At 42.7% G+C, this 18,474-nt stretch overlaps 2 protein-coding genes across 3 annotated transcripts in view; one reads left to right on the forward strand and one right to left on the reverse strand.

Moving 5' to 3' along the window:
* Positions 1-2,116: 2,116 nt before the first annotated feature.
* SHISA3 (shisa family member 3) lies at positions 2,117-6,542 on the forward strand. Its single transcript, XM_007453047.1, has 2 exons — positions 2,117-2,445; positions 5,079-6,542. The coding sequence occupies exons 1-2, from the start codon at positions 2,169-2,171 to the stop codon at positions 5,516-5,518; spliced, it is 717 nt and encodes a 238-aa protein (XP_007453109.1). The 5' UTR covers positions 2,117-2,168; the 3' UTR covers positions 5,519-6,542.
* Positions 6,543-14,802: 8,260 nt separating this feature from the next.
* Positions 14,803-18,474, reverse strand: part of ATP8A1 (ATPase phospholipid transporting 8A1) — a 236,036-nt gene continuing 232,364 nt past the window's right edge. The window contains exons 35-36 of one of the 2 annotated variants that reach the window (XM_007453048.1): positions 16,407-16,498; positions 14,803-15,196 (exon numbers count right to left, since the gene is read on the reverse strand). In XM_007453048.1, the coding sequence (XP_007453110.1) occupies positions 15,099-15,196; positions 16,407-16,498 (190 nt within the window). In that variant the 3' untranslated portion in view covers positions 14,803-15,098. The remainder of the gene's footprint in view (positions 15,197-16,406; positions 16,499-18,474) is intronic. The other variant, XM_007453049.1, reaches the window with a different exon arrangement.

The raw sequence follows: 18,474 nt of genomic DNA on the forward strand, positions 1-18,474 counted from the left end.
AGAGGGAGGAGATATGGGGATATATGTATATGTATAGCTGATTCACTTTGTTATAAAGCAGAAACGAACACACCATTGTAAAGCAATTATACTCCAATAAAGATGTTAAAAAAAAAAAGACCTTTAGGGCTGGCAAGGATTTTTTTTTGTATGTAAAAACAGAGTACCTTAGAAATTTCTGCAAAAACAATTTCCCATATGCTTAAGTCAAGAAAAACTGTCTCATTGTGGATAAAAGTCTGAACTTAATTTGGTTTTACTTAATAACATATTATTGTCCCAAGAAATATCTAAGGAAGCAATAAAATATTTACACAGTTCTATTTAACATCTGAAATGTTGGGCATTATTTTTACATTCTCATAAATAAATGCTAATCCCAATATTTAAAATCAGAAGTGATTATTTACTTGGAATATCCTTGAGCATACATTTTAAAACAGAAATCGTTTCATTCAGAGTTAAAAAAAAAAAAAAAAAGAAATAGGCTTCTGTGAACGAACTCGGACCCTCGGGAAGCCGCGGGCTTGGTGAACGCTTTTGACCGCACACTTTTATGGCTGGTGCGCAGCAAACTTTGTCTTCTTTCACTCAGCTTGCCAACAGCTAAATCAGTGACACGGGCATTCAGCGTGTTTGACAAATAGGTGGAGATACGCGGGACATATTCACACGTACGAATAAACGATGACAGGAAGTTCAGGATGCCGTAAAAATAAATTCTTGAGTTGAGCCCAGGTTTCACATAACGCCAGTTTCATAAGGCACTTACGCCGCCAAAGGAGCAGTGCCCCTGAAAATAGCACACGGGGGACACATCATTTAAATAAACGTGTTTCTTTGCCCGAACAGAAGTTCAGATCTGCTCAATTATCATTAATTTTGTTCTTTTATTTCTTTTGCGGGCGCGAATGGAGAAGTCGTGCTCTTCGAGGTTTTGAGAGCTGCCCTCGGCAGGCGGAGGTGACCGGCGATTCTTCGCTTGGTGGCGTTCGGGTTAGGGGGGCGGGGGAGAGTGCGAGTGTGTGTACATTTGTGAAAATGTGCCGTCCCTTCTGGAAAAAGTGGAAACTTAGGTGGAAAACTCAGCGCAGATGTGGGCGGGCCCTAGAAAGCATGCTATCCGCCCAGAACCCTCAGAACAGGTGTCCCAGGAATGAGGCCAGATCTGTGCAACAGACGACAGAAGTTTCTACAAACCCCAGTTACCGAGTTCGTTTTTGATTACATCCCTAAAAAGCAAAGCCCTGGTCTCCACCCGCGCGCAAACGCGCGTGGATAGATGCAGAGACCCGGCGGCCCTGGCCCTCTGCGGAGTTTGCTGGGCTGTGCCAGAGCTGGAAGGTGTGCGTGGAGAGGGCCTGATGCCCCAGGTTTAGGGTAGAGTGCTGGGGGAGCGTGCTGGGCGGGGGTGGCCCGGAAAGGCGGGGGGGGGCGGGCGGCGCGCGAACCAGAGGGCGCACAGGACCGGCGGTCGCGCCGCGCCCGCTGTGATTAGCCCCGGCGGCGCGCCCCGGAGGCGGACTCTTTCTTAACCCTCGCTGTCTCCCCCTCCCGCTTCCTTTTTAAAGGACGCCGTGGAGGCAGAGCTGTCAGCAACCGGGAGGCCGTTTGTACTTGGCCGCGGCCAGGCGGACTCCAGCTCCCGTGACAGACAGGGGCGGGGGGCAGGGGGGCCGCCTGTCCCGGGGCTCCGCACGAGGGCATCTCCCATCCTCCTGCCTTCGGGCTCCGTTCTGGACCCGGCAACGGACGCAAGTCGGGGTACTGCGCGGCCCGGGAGTTGCCAGACCCGGGTGCGATGGCTCCCGTGAGGAGTGGGGCGGGAGGTGGCCGAGGGCTGGGCGCGCCCCTCGCGCCGGGAGCGTTATGAGCCGGGCAAAGGGCCGCTGCAGCAGCCCCAGCCTCAGCCTCGGCCGGCGCCTTCCGCCGGCCCTTGCCCACTCGCCCCCGCGCACCATGCCGACCCCCGGCCTGTGGAGCCCGCCGCGCAGCCCCTTCCTTCTCTCTGCCCCCCGCTAAACCTCGCGGGAGTGGCCTTGGCCTCCCGGGCAGCTGCCCAGGCCGCGCCCCGGGGGGAGGCGGAACCGCGGGGCGCCCGGAGCCCCGGCTCAGCCCTTCGCTCTCCAGCCGCGTGCCCGTCTCGGCCGCCCAGCGCGTCCGCGGCGATGGGGGCGCTGCTGGCGCTCTGCCTCCTCTTGGGCTGGCTGCGCGGGGGTCCGGCGGACGCTCAACGGTCCGGAGAGTACTGCCACGGCTGGGTGGACGTGCAGGGCAACTACCACGAGGGCTTCCAGTGCCCGGAGGACTTCGACACGCTGGACGCCACCATCTGCTGCGGCTCGTGCGCGCTGCGCTACTGCTGCGCCGCGGCCGACGCCAGGCTGGAGCAGGGCGGCTGCACCAATGACCGCGGCGAGCTGGAGCACCCCGGCATCACGGCGCGTGAGTGCGGGCCCACGGGGGGCAGACCCCGCCCGGCCGCCCGGGCTGCCGTGTGTGCCGGCCGGTGTGCGCGCGGACAGGCGCGCCAGGCTTTCCCGGGTCTGAGCAAAGGGGAGGCTAGAGGTGGGAGGATCAAGGGAGGAGTGGGTGGTCGCGTTTCAGGTCGGGCCCTATTCCTTTGCAGTCCCGATTCCCGCCACAAGCGGTTTCCGCGGGTCTGCCCAAGAGAAAAATTTCAAGGGACAGTGAGGACCGCGGGGCTTGCATCCGGTGACGCCGGGGAAGAAAGCGGGAGCCTCGGGCGCTCGCGACATTGCAGAGAAGAACTGTAGGGGCAGCGCAAGGCTGGACTTGGGTTTTAAAGGACGGTGAGGGTGCCCCAGCGCGCGCCCTGGGCGCTCCGGGAGCTTTGTGAAGTGCCCATGGCGCAGGGAACGCAACTCTTGGGGCGCGCTTATCAGTAGCCTCACGGGCGTAAAGAACTTCAGACACTTTTTTTTTTTTTTTTTTTTTGGTGGCCTTCTGGTAGCGTTTCTAAGCCGCTGCCCTATTCTCCCGACTTCCTTTCATTTCTCTGCATCGAATTACCCTCTCCGGCCCACCCCCTATTGTCACGCTTTTCAGAAATGCCCAGGTCCTCTAGCTGGAGATTTAGAAACCGGGGTCGCAGGGGCTTCCCCGCCCCCTATTCTCACATCGGAAAACGCGGGTCAAATTTCCACTAACTTCAGAGCGGAATAAATCACGATCCCAGCAGAGAGATTTTACACCTTAAAAGAAAAAAAAGAAAAAAGCTTTCCACCTGAATCGGAACTTCAGGGCAACCCTTTAGAGCTAAAGGCGATGGTTTTATGGCCGGGAAACCGGAGGAGCGGGCGGAGCTTAAGGGCCGCGACACCCCAGAACTCCGGAGCGGAGGTCTGAGGCCGGCAAAAGACGGTCCTCGGGAAAGGCGGGGAGAGGCTGGAGAGATAACTGATGGCGCTGGAGCCCCCGTCCCCCTGAGACTGACAACCCAGAGGAAAGGGGGGCCTGCCCTTCCTTAGAAACCCATTAGACTTCCAAGGAATTTAACTTTGGAGGGCAAAATACCAATCTGCAGGATTGGGGAAGAGGCTTCTGGGGAAAAGATGTTCAGTGGAAAGGAGAGAACTCTAGGCCGGCCTGGCCTGTTAGGAAAATACAAACTCTTTCCGTGGCTTTACTCCACTCACCCTGGGGGGCCCGGTTGCTCTCTGCAGAGCAATCGTGAGTGCCCGGCCTCCAGCAGGGACTCCATCCCGGCCTCCTCGGGCGAGCTCTGCAGCAGATGAGGCAGTCTCCTCTCTCACCAAGGCTGGGTGGGATCTGAGGAAGTCTCAGGACCCGTGGCTCTCTTGCTCGCCAGCTTGTAACCTTGGGCAAGTTACTTAACTTTTCTGGGCCTCTTCTCAACTCTAAAATGGGCATATAGCTCTCAGAGGAGTTAGGTTGTGCATTAAAGGAGTGCATGAATGCTTAGCAAGGTGCTGAGTAAGTAGTTCGTCACTTTAGACTTGCCTTCCACAGGGGGCTGGTAAATGGGGGCAGAATGGGTGAGCTTACACCCAGGACACCACAGATCTTGGGGTGGATAGTTACCTGTCGCTCACTGCCTGGGTGTCTTTGGGAAAGTCAACAACTCTCCAATGTGCTTTCACATCTGGAAAACAGAGTATCACGCCCACCTCACCGGGTCTCCGTGAATCCGACAATAAATACGAAAAGAGCCAGGCACACAGTAGGGCCTGTCAGTGCAGGCTTGCTTTCATCTACCTCTAAGCCAGAGGTTTGCATCCAAGTGCGGCTCTATCAGGCAGGGGACACACCTGGAGGATTGCCCCGGGGGTGCCTCTGGGGTAGGAAATTTTATGTCTGCCTTATATAGAGAGAAGGAAACTGGGGTTAACTCTGAGGGGTGCTCTCCCAGAAAGTTGGGGCCACTAACACCAAGAACTGCATCACGATCTATCTAAGGTTCAGCCTGACCTTCCCAGAATTTGGGTGGGAATTGGGAGGCAGAAGCATGGCAGCTGGAGGAGGCATCCCAAATTGTTTCTGGAAAGAAGTATCCAGAGGTGACAACTTGTGATGCAGCAGGAGACACAGTTAATTGGGGCCCACTATGGATTTCTTTATCCTGTTCTTTCTGTAGTCTTGTAAATTCCTGGGGGTTTCATTTAACAGGCCCGGCTCTCTTTGCTTAGATTGGAGATTCTTGGATAGGAGATGGATTTTCAGCCTTAGAGCCCTTAAGAGCCCCACCGTGATAAAACTACTAAAACCCAGATTGAAAACCAGTGTTATAGTAACCCCCCAAACTCATCCTTTCCCTCTCTCCAGTGCGTGAACGGGAGGATAGAGTCTGTTCCGACTTCCAGATGTGCAGTGTGATGGCTAATTGCTAACAGAGTCTACAGTATCAGTTTGCTTCCTCCCTGCTAGGAATAAGAATATTCCATCATCACAGTTTGCACTTCAGAGGTTGCCAGTAACAGGCTCTGAGAAGTTGGGCTGACAAGGGTGGTGATGTGGACCTCCCACCTCTCACCCCTAAGCAGCCCAGAGTTTGGGAGACTCTAGTCCCAGCATCTGTGCGTGTTTTTGCCTTTTAGAGCCTGTCTACGTTCCCTTCCTGATCGTTGGCTCCATCTTCATCTCCTTCATCATTCTGGGCTCTTTAGTGGCTGTTTATTGCTGCACCTGCTTGAGACCCAAGGAGCCCTCGCAGCAGCCAATCCGCTTCTCGCTCCGCACCTATCAGACGGAGACCCTTCCCATGATCCTGACCTCTACGAACCTCAGGGCACCTTCCAGGCAGTCCAGCACAGCCACCAGCTCCAGCTCCACAGGGGGCTCCATCCGAAGGTTCTCCTTTGCCAGGGCAGAGCCAGGCTGCCTGGTGCCCTCACCACCCCCGCCTTATACCACAGGCCACCCAATCCACCTGACCCAACCGTCCGGTTTCCTGGTGTCACCCCAGTACTTTGCTTACCCGCTCCAGCAGGAGCCACCACTGCCTGGGAAGAGCTGTCCAGACTTCAGTTCCAGTTGACAGACCATGGCTACAGATCTACCGTGTAGTGCAATGGCAGACCCACGGACGCTGTTGCCACGGCCACCAGGATTTCTGAGGAAATTTCCCTTGAACCCAGGACAATGTCATGGAGGAAAGCGCAAGGAAAATACAGCACCTTCTAATCTTGAGGCTCCTGGCTCCAGTCACAGAATGGCTGTTAGAGAATTGCTTTCTGTCTTTGAAAACATGGTGACTATTACATTTTCAATTTATGTTACTTTTATTCAAAATAGGCAGCAGTCCGACTTTAAAGTTACAAATTGGCTGAAGATGTTTTATTGGACGACTCAGCTATCATGCTTAGAAAAGGCCTGTGTGTTCTTCTTTCATTATAAGTTGTTTAGTGAGGGATAATACCAATATATATATAAATAAAGAAATATACCTGATTGTACTTATTGAAGGTTCACTTAAAAATTAATTGCTAAATAAACTGAGGGGACAGTGAACAACCTATTTATAGTTTGGGGAGCAACTTAACCGTGAATATTAGCATCATGAGAACAGTTACTTTTTAAATTAATAGCTAAATTTTGTTTAAAATATAAGAGCGTCTTGAGAATACAAGATTTCAATAACCACATGAGAAGTTTCACATTTTAAATATTTACTTAGATATTCATTGTAACAGAGATCTTATGTAAAAGCATTTCCCCCACCCACCCGAGGGAGTATTTATTGCAGACTTTTTGTTCAGCAACATTTAGTGTTTAAATGAAAGTTGGACAGTTGGTTCTTAAAACATTTATTTGTAAAATGACTTATGTACAAATGTAAAGATTTGTAATTTAATGTATTTACCACATTGACGGTACTAATTAGTAGTCACACTGTAATTTTTTATGTTAATAATAAGTGTGGAGTTCAGAGTCCAGCTTTGGCTATAATCGTCTGATATTATGTATCTTAAGTGCCACTGAATTCCATGTCTGATGACTAAATATTTGGGCATATATCCTGCTGGATTAGAATAAATAAAATCTTTTATGTTTTCGTGAAATCTCTTTGAAAGTTTAGATCTAAGTGCTTCATTTTATCGTCTTAATGATACTCTTTGCTATTCAATAAAAGGAAATGTCTTTGCTTAACACTTCATAATTTGAAATGAAAAAAATCCTACACTGATTTTGAATTACGTTAGAAAGCTATCTTCTGCAGCAGGACTCCTGAAAGCAGCCAAGGAAGTGAATTTTTATGGAGATATCAGCCTGTGGGCTTCAGCCCTCGGATGTGTTATTTGCATAGATTTAAAAATTGGGACATTTCTCATAAGAATCTGATTTTTGGCTTCTCGTGGCAGGAAAAGGATGTGGCACCAAGGGTCCTGCTCTGCCAGGGGGTCAGGAGGTCCTTTTCAGAGAGGACAGTTGCCTTTCGCCAGCCTGCTGCCCGGTCTCCCGGACCTGGCTCATCTCCTTTAGTTTTGTTGCCTCCTGTGCCCTACGGATGTCCTTTGAAAACCCAGGTTTATATGAATTCATACTACCATATGACATCCTCAACAGCTCTTGTCAAATACAGCTACTTAGAGGTGGAATTCTGACCTAAGGAAAGTCATCTGGCCTTGCCCTTTGCTTTCTAGTTGAGGAAACAAGTTGGAAGATACTATGCCTTTGCCCACTCTGATGGCAGAGGAGCTCTGACTTCTAGTCTCCTGCTTTCAATTAACAGTGGCCTGACTTCCAGGTATCCCAGGTTAGCTCCAGTAATGCAGGAATAAAGGGAAGGCAGGAAGGGAGAGAGGGAAGGAGGGAGGGAGGAAGGAGGGAAGGAGGGAAGGGGAGAGGAATGGAGAGAGGGAGGGAGGGAGGGAGGGAGGGAGAAAAGGCTGAATGTAAAAGGATAAACATTTGTGAGAAGTCCTGGAACTCATTCCTATGTTATTAGGCTGGCTTTATTTATGTTTGTTACATTCTGCTCCTTTGATATTTTAACGTTAATCTTTACTGGGCTTTTATGACCCAAACACTATTCTAAATATTTACATGTCCTAACTCATTTTATCTGTAAGCAATGCAACAGGGAGGTATTAAAATTCCTATTTTATAGATTTGGAAACGGAGGCATGCAGGAGTGTAGTAACTAGCCCAAGGTCCCACAGCTAGTCAGTCCTGGAGCTGTATGCATAACCGTATTCAAACAGCAAGGGAACAGGTTTGCTACACTGGCAACTCACATCCCAGAGGCGCCCTGCTGTTAATGTGATGTTTTTTCCAAATGAAGCAAAGTTTGATCTTCTTTTGATTTGCACAGTTGTTTCATATCTGGAAAATTCAGTGTATATTAAGGCAGTGGGGAAAAAACTTTTTCAGTACGATGGGATTAGGTTTTTCCACCGAAAGGAATGGAGGGACATTTCAAAGTCATGCCCCTGGACGTCAAATCTTTGTTGGGTGGATTGTCCCATGCATTGTAGGATCTCTGAAAAACAGAAGTTCCATATTTTGAAAGGTAGTTATGCAAATAATGGGTAACATTTATTAAGCACCATGTGTGTGCTGTACGGCGTGTATCACTTAATCTTCACAAACCGTAAGTCGGGACTATTATCGCACCTATTTTGCAGCTAAAGAAAGCAAAGCAGAAAGGTTGAACACTGTGCCCAAGGTCAACAATAATAGAGCCAGGATCTGAGCCCAGGCAGTCTGCTTTGAAACTACATTAACTTTATGGCATGTACCTAGAAGGCCTAATTTTCTCAGGAAAAAATTATGCAACCTACTTTTCGGAAAATCTATTTGGGGAGGAGTGATTGACTGTAATATGGTACATACCCTGCAGATAGAGGGGATTGTAACCATCAATAGGACTGGTGCTACATTATGAGAACATAGACTAATACAGAGCACAAGTAGCAACACTAGAGAACAAACATTTCTCCCTTTATACCTGAGACACTTGAGAGAGCAGAGGGTGATTTAGATGGGTTTTGGAGTCAAGAGTGTCTGGGTTAGTTTCCTGGGTCTGTTACCTATAAGCTGAGTGACTTTGGGCAACTTACTTTACATCACTGTGTCTCAGTTTCCTTATTTGTAAAATGAAGATGTTGATGGTACGCTATTGCTGAGGGTTGTCTTGACGAATCAGAAGTCAGAAGCACTCTCAAATCACTTGCATTCTAGAGGGGAGGGAGCTGTGTAGTAAGTCCACGATACACAATAGAAAGCAGATGAAATATCCCAGCATACAAATGCAGGACTGAGTTCTGCGGGAGGGCGGATCCAACGCTGATTGGAGTGCAGGGGACAGAGAAAATGGCCCGACGGTTTGATAGAGTTAGTCCCTGGTAATCCATGGCCTCCTTTGATACCTGGCCAACTTCTCCTTATTAACTGTGACAGAGCACCCTCCCACCCTGCACTCACGGCCTGTGGATTTATTTTAGCATCTGCTTTAGAAAAATGTATTTCATAAATTTGCTTTAAAATGGTTATTCACTCCAAAGCCAACACATTGTATTTTTAATTGTCCAAATGCATAGGTGTTCCCTCTTACATCCCCACCTGTTTCTTTTTCATTGATGTTATTCTTAGCTATTCCTCATGGTGGAGAATTTGCCAGACTGACTTAAATCTATAGGAAATTTTCTCTCTAAAACCAGATAACCAAAAAATTTCCTGAAAATATATACAATCACAATTAGGAGTATGATACATTTCAGTGGGTCCAGATCAGTTTATCTGTGCATAACCTAAAAAGCTTATTTAGTATATGTTCAGGAAAAATAAGGATTTACTTACTTAACTATTAAGGGAACAAACTGTCACATATTTTTATGTATAACACTTTGAAAATTGCAATTAAACAGTTATTAATGAAATTATTCTGACAAATTTTCATTTGAATTGCTGGTTATATAGTTTGTACTCGAAATAAAGACTGAATGGTAAAAAATATTTCATTTTCCAACAATTTTTATTAGCCTTTTAGTGAAATGATCCGGGTTAGGAAGATCTTTCTTCACTAAAACGAGTGGCTCTGTATTACTGAAATGGAAGGTTTAGGCCCGAGATGCCATAAGCACATAAAAACAAACTTTAAATGGGATGACGCATTGAATTTATGGGAGTGTATTTCAAGTTTGCTGTTTCCTTATGGTGGTATTAGATGACAGTGCTTATTTTAAGGGGGATGGAGTTGAATGTGAAAATATTTGACATAATTCACAGGTAACTTTTCTGAACACTGTTTTGCTGTGGTTTTGCATGGGGGGGACCCATACTCAATCGTTGCCCTTGGAAAGGCGGTGGGAAAGGAAGTCGGGCCCCAGACGGCAAAGCACACACTGCCCCTCGCTCTTATGAAACCAGAGGCCGCTCACATTGCTTGCCCAGTGCTTGCCTGTGAACTAATCCTGTTCTAGCAGTTTTCCAAATTGCATTTCAGTTCCTTTTACCAAACAATGGTTATTTTTGATTAAGCTTTTGTCCACATTCCCAATGTTTCCTGTATTTTTGTCTCACGTGGCAATTTTAGTATCTTCTGGTTACTTCCTTCCAATTTTATTAGCTGAATGCGGCCACTTTCTCATATACTTAAAAAATTTCGGTGGGTTTAGAAAACTTAAGACATTCATGCTATGTGAAAGGAAGGAGCCGTGAATTAGCTGTTGACTTAGAGGCCGATTTAAATCTGTAATGAGGACAATCCTGGGAGGCTTTTCTGACTGAAGAATCAAAATACGGTAATTTTACTTTAAAAATTGTTTTTTTGATACTTACTTATCAAAACTACCGGCTCATACAAAACTAGAGTTAATATACCCCACTTTATGTTGGGTTGAATGGGATTACAATGCAGGGATATTTTGTATATCACTGGGGTTGTAAACAAAATGTTAATATTGTTATTAAACAGATACACCTTCTCGGACTATAGTTAGAGCAGATTTGAGGGTTTTATAAAGCAATATAGTTTCTAAAACTAGCAATTAAATCTTGAACAATTTTCTTTATGTAATGGTAAAGTTTATTTCATTTTTAACAACAATCAGAGAACAAAATGTTTAAAATTTGCCGTTTAAAACATGCACATTCACAAAAGGCCAATGACACATAACACTGCATAGAATTGAATATTACTCGACTTTAATAACTATTTATAAAACAGTGCATTGAACATCGAGATAAACACACCTGAGAAAACTACTATAATCACAGATTCAATACTCTCCACTCATGCAGCTTCACAATTTCTACAGCAGTTTCGGCAGGAACGGTTTTTCATGGAGCTGAAAATACTATTTTATCTTTAATGCAAACTGCAATTTTCCAGAGTAGCTGCCTTCCAAGGCTGCTTTTTTTTAACCTAATAAACTTGAAAATGTGAAAAATGAAGCCTGAAGTAGTAAAACAAACAGTATTTACTGCACTTATGGCTTCTAGTCTAGAACCATGAAACAGAAAAATATATATTTTAAAATATTCTGCTCACATCTTTGCGAGAGCAGATTCACCTATGGAAAGTTGCTGTTAATTCAAAGTAAGCGAGTATGAAATCTAGCTTTTTTTTTTTCCTACTTAAGGGAGATGTATTTGCTGAGAAGTTTTGTGAGCTTTATTAAGAAAAGTGCTTAGAGGCAAGCTAAACAAAAGTTTCAATTAAATTAGTTCAAATTTGTTTGTAAAATAATTTACTTCTTAAAAAAAAGTTGTGTGGAGGACCAATTAATTTGTCCACTGAATATGAAATTCCAGGTAGGCCATGAGAGGCTTTTATAAGGCAGAAATAAACATCAAGATTTACAGCAATAGCCATGCACTGGCCTATAGGCCACTTTACATATTAATTCATGCAAACCATAAACCTATCAAAAACACAGCTGCTCTCGTATAGAAAATAAAGACGAAAAATGGAAAACATTTATTTCCTTTCCTTCAAAATTTAACTTACATTCCATTTTAATAGCTGTTGAAGGCTAATTAAAATGCAGCAAAGTATAACAGTTTCACAAGTGACTTCAATTATTTTAACGTGAGAAAAATCAGACTATGGTCTCTTTAAGAGGCATTATAGAAATGCTGATCATTAAAAAGCATTTATTAGGCACCGAACTGCATGGTGTTACATTAAATAATTTACAAAAAAGAATTCCATAGGTCTGGTTCATATGATGTGAATAGGGTGGGAATTTTCTCAATGAATTTTGTACATAATTATAGATTTATTTGGTAATATAAGTTTTAGAACCAGGAAACATCAAAGGGCAAACTGCACAAAAATAAACACCAATGATTATTTAGCTTTGTAATAACGATGACATTTTTAGAAATAAAAACTTGTGAATATGCAATCTACTACTTCCAGAATGGCATTTGTTTCCTGAAAGAATATTTAAATGACAGATTACAAGTGCTGTACCGTGCACACAATGCAGAACAAACTATCACGTGACTTTCATACTGGATATTTAGAATGCAGAATTGCAAAATTAAAATGTTATGACCAGAATAAGTGTTGATTTCTTGAATTCATTTTTTCCCCTGGAAATTAAGAGGAATCGCTGAGTCCATTCAATGGCCATACAATTCATGTAAATGGCTAATACTGAATAGAATACACGTTCACCCGACTTCATTAGAAAAAGCTTTCAATTAACTTTGCCACGTTGCTGAAGCAGGCTCACATCAGACAGAGTGGCGTGTGGGAGGGTAGGCAGCACATATGTCATTTAAAATTTACTACATTCCTGAGAAACACCATTTTCCTGCTAATAATTTCTACCATATAGCATCTTTCTGGGTGGGAGACACCAATATATTTTTATATGAGTATGTAAAACATTTAGAAAGTTCATGCTCAATATCACTGTGTACTAGTTAACACTAAAGAAGCAAGCTCCAGCTTTTCAGGGTGAAATGAATGAGGATTTTCTGCAGTAAGTAGTATTTTCCGAATTGTAAACACTGCAAAGCAACGGTGTTAGCATTTGCCGGAGTTCCTACAAGGGACTTTTTAATCGAAGAGTGCCCCTTATTTCAGAAAATACACGTTAAAAGTCATCTCAACTGTTTATTTTAATCCTGGTAAAACTCTTACTTCCCCCACCCCCCCACCCAAGGTTAAAGAATCAGAGGGTTTTTCTCTAATTAACACTACAAAGTCACTGCAATTGCAATGTTATCTTTTAAGTGTTACCAAGGTGGTCACTCCTTGCTGCCTACTCCCAACTCCCACCCAAGAAACTAAGAGACTGACTTAATGTTGATAATTCAAAAGTAGATCCATGGGACCAAAAGGCATAACTTAGTCATGTTTCAGATCATGATCTTCCACATGATTAACCATGAGTCTTCCACTCATTTTGAAGGGCTCCACAGAAACGATCCATGTTTCAGGATAAAAATAAAGTGTTTCGTTTAAGTCATAAAATTCAGTTCTATTACACTCATCACATTTTGAGATTAAAGTTTTGGGGAAGGATGTCACCTATGAGGTGAGGGGAAATGGAAGCAACCCTTTTCTGGAACTGCTATGAAGGGTTCCTCCAGGGGGATGTACCTCATTCTTCTTTTTAAAAAATCCTTATTCGTTGTACTTGGTTTTTGTTTTTCATTTTTTGTGGTTTGACCTCAACTCTCATCATGGAGGCCCAGAAAAGCTGCTCTGAATAGTCATTCAGTAGACAAAGACGGTGAAATCTGAATTTCGAACATGATCTTAGACCCTTACGCCTGTGGTCTTGTTAGATGTTTGAATTTATGATTTTCTTAATCTGATCCCCAAATGGGAAGGGTCTGGGGAGTGAAGTATGTCAACTCCTTGTCCCCTTTAAGTTCAAATTATGTAAGTTATAACCTCTCTTATGTGTAGAAAATGTGGGAGGCATACAGGTAACTAAATAGCTAAAGATACAGAGAAGGAAATAATGTATAGCTGAATTTTAAATCTAGATTGAGAAAAAGGACGAAAAAGATGTGAATTATTAAACTCAAGGAGTGATTTGAAAATCTCCTGTCTTCTCACTTGTAGTCGACTTATTTTTTTAAGAGGAAGTTGTACCTATTTTGCTGGTAAGTCCACTTAAAGGCAAAGAGGCTTTTGAATACAAGGCAAAAAGTTTGCTTCAATCTCTGAGGTGTATCTGAAAGCTAGAATTCTTTTTATTTCCACATGAAAGCATTATGTTAAAAATAGTGTAGAAAACTGGTTGTGGTTTTTAAACAGCCCCTTCACCATTTATTGTTGGTGGCAAAATAGGCATTTTCAGATGTCTTGGAAATGCTGAAAATAAATAAGCTGAACACACATTTTAAAGCATATTAACAAAAATCTACTTTTCTTTGTAAAGTTATAGGCTTGAGTAAAATAGGTGTTTTTAAAATGGGTAAAAGGTACTACTTATTTGTCCCAATTAGCAGTATGTGACTAATTTTGGGAGCTGCTTGACTAGTGAACTGTGAAGTCATTCTCAGTCTTATGTACAGGGCAGTCACCGTAACACTGGGCGTGCCATTGAGGACAGCAGGCATCTCGAGTGGGCACTAATAGGGAAAACCAAAACACAGGACAAAAGCTGAGTCTACGGACATTACAAAGGCCCATGCATTTATCCAACATGGTATTCCAAACACCTTGACAGAAGCATTGGAAATCTCACATAAATATGTAAGCATATTTTTCTTAAAAGAGAAAACTCGAAGACAACATGACATCACTCAATCTACAGCAGAAGCCAGGTTGTTAGAAAAATCTAAATGACGATGAAACCTCATTAGAAAGGATGGAGACATAAATACAGTTTTAAAAATCAGTATCATAAAGACAGTCACATACCACGTGTGCACTGCAACTTGAACAAATAGACAAGACGAACGGGAAAGAAGCATTTGTAAGGCTAAAGGTGCAACATCACAGATTTTAGTAGCAAATTCCTTGAAATACTCGTTTTTGCAAATCACTCTTAGATTTGTAAAGTCAGGCATGCAGATCTTACAGCAGAACTAGAGGTAAACCTTCTCTTAAATTTCTGGGCAAATGACTACTGAATGACAAATACATTTATTAAACTTCTTTGGCAAACATTTATCAAGACAATTTTTGACACAGACACTTATTATTATTAATGTCTTGTTTAGAAATTTTGCCCAGTGAGTCGCTTCCTTAAGAAGGCTGGTTTTTCTCAGCATATTCTGAAATCTAAAATGGATATCAAGGAGTCCCTTTAACTTACTACCATTTTAGAGATTTGTAAAGGTCGGTCGCTTTGTGGTATATCCAAGACACTGATAGTTAGTGGCAGCCCCAGAGTAACAGCATAAGAATGCTGACCTATTCTCAGTTTAAGAAAACACTCTGGCAAGATACAAGGTCATTTTCCATTTCTGTTTACAAAGACTTAGTAAAGACTTTAGAAAATCTGAAAGAGATGGTGTTACAGTGTAGTTGCACAGTGCTTATGTCTATAATATACATGAATCTGAATGTCAGTCAATGAGATGAGTTCAGATCCATTTCCCCTCCCTGGACCAGGCTGGAATTGGTCAGCAGATCCTGGTGAAGACCCGGGAGCTCCCCTTCGAGATGTGTCAGAGCTGGCCTCTCATCCCTCCCCCCGTCACCACTCATCGGGTCTCTGCTTTGTGGTATCATAGGCTCTAATCACTTCAGACTGTGAGACGATTCCATTTTCATCTTGAGAGAAAGCATACCCGTCTGTAAGTTAAAGATAAAATAGAAATGGTCACCTTGAAGTCGTTGGAAATCTCTGTTATTCTGAGTGTTGAGCGCTCATTTCCTAACTTGGGGAACTAATGCATCCCTCTCACCTTTCAAAGCATGAAGACACTAGTTTTTAATGTCTGTAAAAGGTATAGACTCGACTGCACAATGAAGAGTGAGATGATGGTAGCTTCGATTCTAGGAGCTGTGCTCCCTAGACCAACAGATGCTCTCGGCCCCCCTCAATTCTCCCTTCAGCATCTCAAGTCCAGCCCCTCTAATGTCTGCTTCCTGACTAGCAGAGGGGTGGGGAGTGCAGTCAAGTGGGTGCGTGTATTCCATATAGATCAGGCGGATGAGAGGGAAGGAAGAATAAAAGCAAGGAAGAGGAGGAGATAAACACACACAACTTCGAATAGTGGAAGCGTGCTCGCCTTCCCTCAGAAGACATTATTCTGGGCTCTCAGCATCGACAAATAAACTCACTCATGCCCCAGCCTGGTCCAAGGGGGCTTGGGGATAAGAAATGACCTCCAAGGGAATCACATCTTTAGAAAAGGCCTCTTGAAGTATAAAGAGCAAAAGCATTAAACATGAGTATATATAAGTGAAAATAAATTACATGTGGAAATAACATGAAACAAATGATATATTACTAACACACATACATTTACCACAGGGCTTTATATATTATATTCTTTTTTAGATCCTTGAAATGTTAAGAGGGTGTGATACCTAATAATTTCTTACAACTCTAAATATTCATAAATATTTTTGAAGGGGAAAATACATGTTTCATTGTGCGATGTTTCACATACATGTCATTGTGTATGAAAGCTGAAAAGGCTCTTGCAAAGTTATTCAAGTAGGAAAGATAACAATACAGAGTGAGCTTTTAAGAGTTAAGATTTATTTCACCGGTTCTTTTTAAGACTTAAGGAAACAAGGGGCATGCAGGAATGTTTTTCTTGAAGTGAAAGCAGCAAGATTTTCAAATGCTCTATCTCTTTTGCTGAAAGTGAGATGGCTGTGGTCAAAGGATTCTTTAAACATTTGTTATTTACATAACATGTTGCAAATGTGCAAAACTTGTTCTAGGTGTTAACTGTAAATAGTTAAATATCTCTAAAGTTAAAATACTGCTCTCAGATCCTATGAGGTAATGGCAGAGGATGTGTTTAAAAAATAGAACTCAAATACTTACGGAGCAGGTTTTGTTGCAATGATTCTGATGGGTACAAGTTCACGTGGTTCTTCTTAAAGACATTCTTGAGCAGTTGCGCCCTCTCCGTGAGGCTGCAGAACAGGTGCAAACGTGTGAAATGAATTATCAACTCGGTGGAGAACCCAGAGTGCCCACAGGACCACCAGAGAGAGTCAGACTGACACAAAAGATTGCTTGAGAAATCCGGAGTCCAGTGATTATTTCAACCCCATTTTCTCAGACAGCAAATGAGGTTTCAAGTACTGGATACTTTTGAGGCCATTTTTTCCCCCCCTGACAGCTAAGGAGAGTTTTGTCCCCAGTAGCCCAGTCAAAAGATTTCCCCACCCCCAGTTATATTTAAGTCAAATACAGACACAGAACCTGCACAATATAATTAATAAAAAATACAAACTCTACCAGTTGTGTTAGTGGCTTCTAAAATCTTGGAATTCAGACTTACTACATATGGCAAGCATGGCATTTTAGAATTAAAAAAATTAACCATTACTATGCCTTTTTCCTACTTTGCACATATTCTGGTGTCAAATAATTTTTTTTTAGTTATACAGAAAAATCTGAAAAATTATGCAGAGAAGAAATTTCACAGACTTTTTAATTAGAAAAATTCCATTACCACTCTAATATGGTATGAAATGTGTTCATTAATTTCATTTTAAAATAAAAAAGCTGTTTTCAGAACATAATTTACTAGGTAAAGTGACAAGAAAAAACACATTTTTCAATAAACGTTTAGAAGAATCTTCTCTGCAGAAACAAACCCATGTAATTATGTAACTTCTAAAAGCAGAATGTAAGAAATAATGCATCTGTTTTTCTCCCCTGCACACAGAACAGTGTTTCACCCAGTAGGGAGTCAAATACTTGTCAGATAAATGAATTTGAGTAATAATTCCAAAGTGCACTTTTAAACATCATCAATCCTCCCAATCATGCCGTTTCTCCATTGGTTGATTTATAAAACTTTGCTTTGATATCAAACACATAACAAGCATGAAGAGCTAATAAATAATCCACATGTGTTGCAGCAAATGTTTATGCAATTTTGTTTTAATCACTGGAATTGATTCAGTGGACAAATTTCCATCTTTTAGTTTCCCCACTTTTAAGCTTTAGTTAAACTGCTGTAAGTTATGTTAGTTCTGTATTTTGCCAATTTTTTTAGACCCCGAAAGGGAACAATGTTTATCATATGCAAAAAAAAGGATCATCTGCAAAACGAACTCATTGTAATTACACAAACATTTAGGCTTTTGCTGAAATAAAATATTTAGAAATGTTGACATTTGTAGTAGTCTTACACACATTTTGAAAAGTCTAGGGGTGTTAACTGCTATTTATTAGACATATTTTATTGTCATTGGGAATTAAGGCAAGAAAGCTAATTAATCTTAAAACTCCAGTGGTTTTGCAAAAATTTGTAAAACTTGCTTTTGCTAGTGAAATAAACAGATATGGGGAATGAGAAGGAGCCATTTTTACAGAGTGACTTTTCTTACTTTGCTCTTAAAATGATCTACCGTTACAGACCCGGGGACTCATAGGGACACTAAAATATGTAACGGCTTTGAGGAAGTCGGCAGCTTTAGCAGCAGGTGGTCTGATGTTGTTAGCAGAGCATCGTGGATGGGGTGCTTGGCAAGTCTCTGGTGTTTAAAACTGAAATGACTACAGAAGACTAGAGGACGGCAATGTATCATGATAGAGCTGCTTCTTTCCAAAATACATTTTCCAGGTTTCTGGCTGGCCTTCCTGAATGCATGATACTTTAATACTACAATGTGATAGTTTAATATTACAATTATGGAAGCGATAAGAAGGCAGATGTGAGAATTGCCCCTTTCATATTATGGCAACCTAAATATATGAGATAATGTAATTTTGTTTTGTAATGGTTCACGTAAGGTTAGTTTATCACTCAGCTGTTACATCAAGTTAATGTCTAGTGTTAAAAAAAAATACCCCAGAAAGTCTCTTTCTGGGGAAAGAAGCACACTATGGTGGAAAGAGCCTCGGCTTTGCAGTCTTACTTTGGTTTAATTCTGAG

Source organism: Lipotes vexillifer, unplaced genomic scaffold, assembly GCF_000442215.2.
Source record: "Lipotes vexillifer unplaced genomic scaffold, Lipotes_vexillifer_v1.1 scaffold1272, whole genome shotgun sequence".
Classification (NCBI taxonomy): domain Eukaryota; kingdom Metazoa; phylum Chordata; class Mammalia; order Artiodactyla; family Lipotidae; genus Lipotes; species Lipotes vexillifer.

Bases quoted from the DNA above. Each gene is read 5' to 3' on its own strand.
- SHISA3 (XM_007453047.1), top strand. From the start codon at position 2,169: ATGGGGGCGCTGCTGGCGCTCTGCCTCCTCTTGGGCTGGCTGCGCGGG. The intron at 2,446-5,078 runs GTGAGTGCGGGC...TTTGCCTTTTAG, and splicing joins GCACCCCGGCATCACGGCGC to AGCCTGTCTACGTTCCCTTC.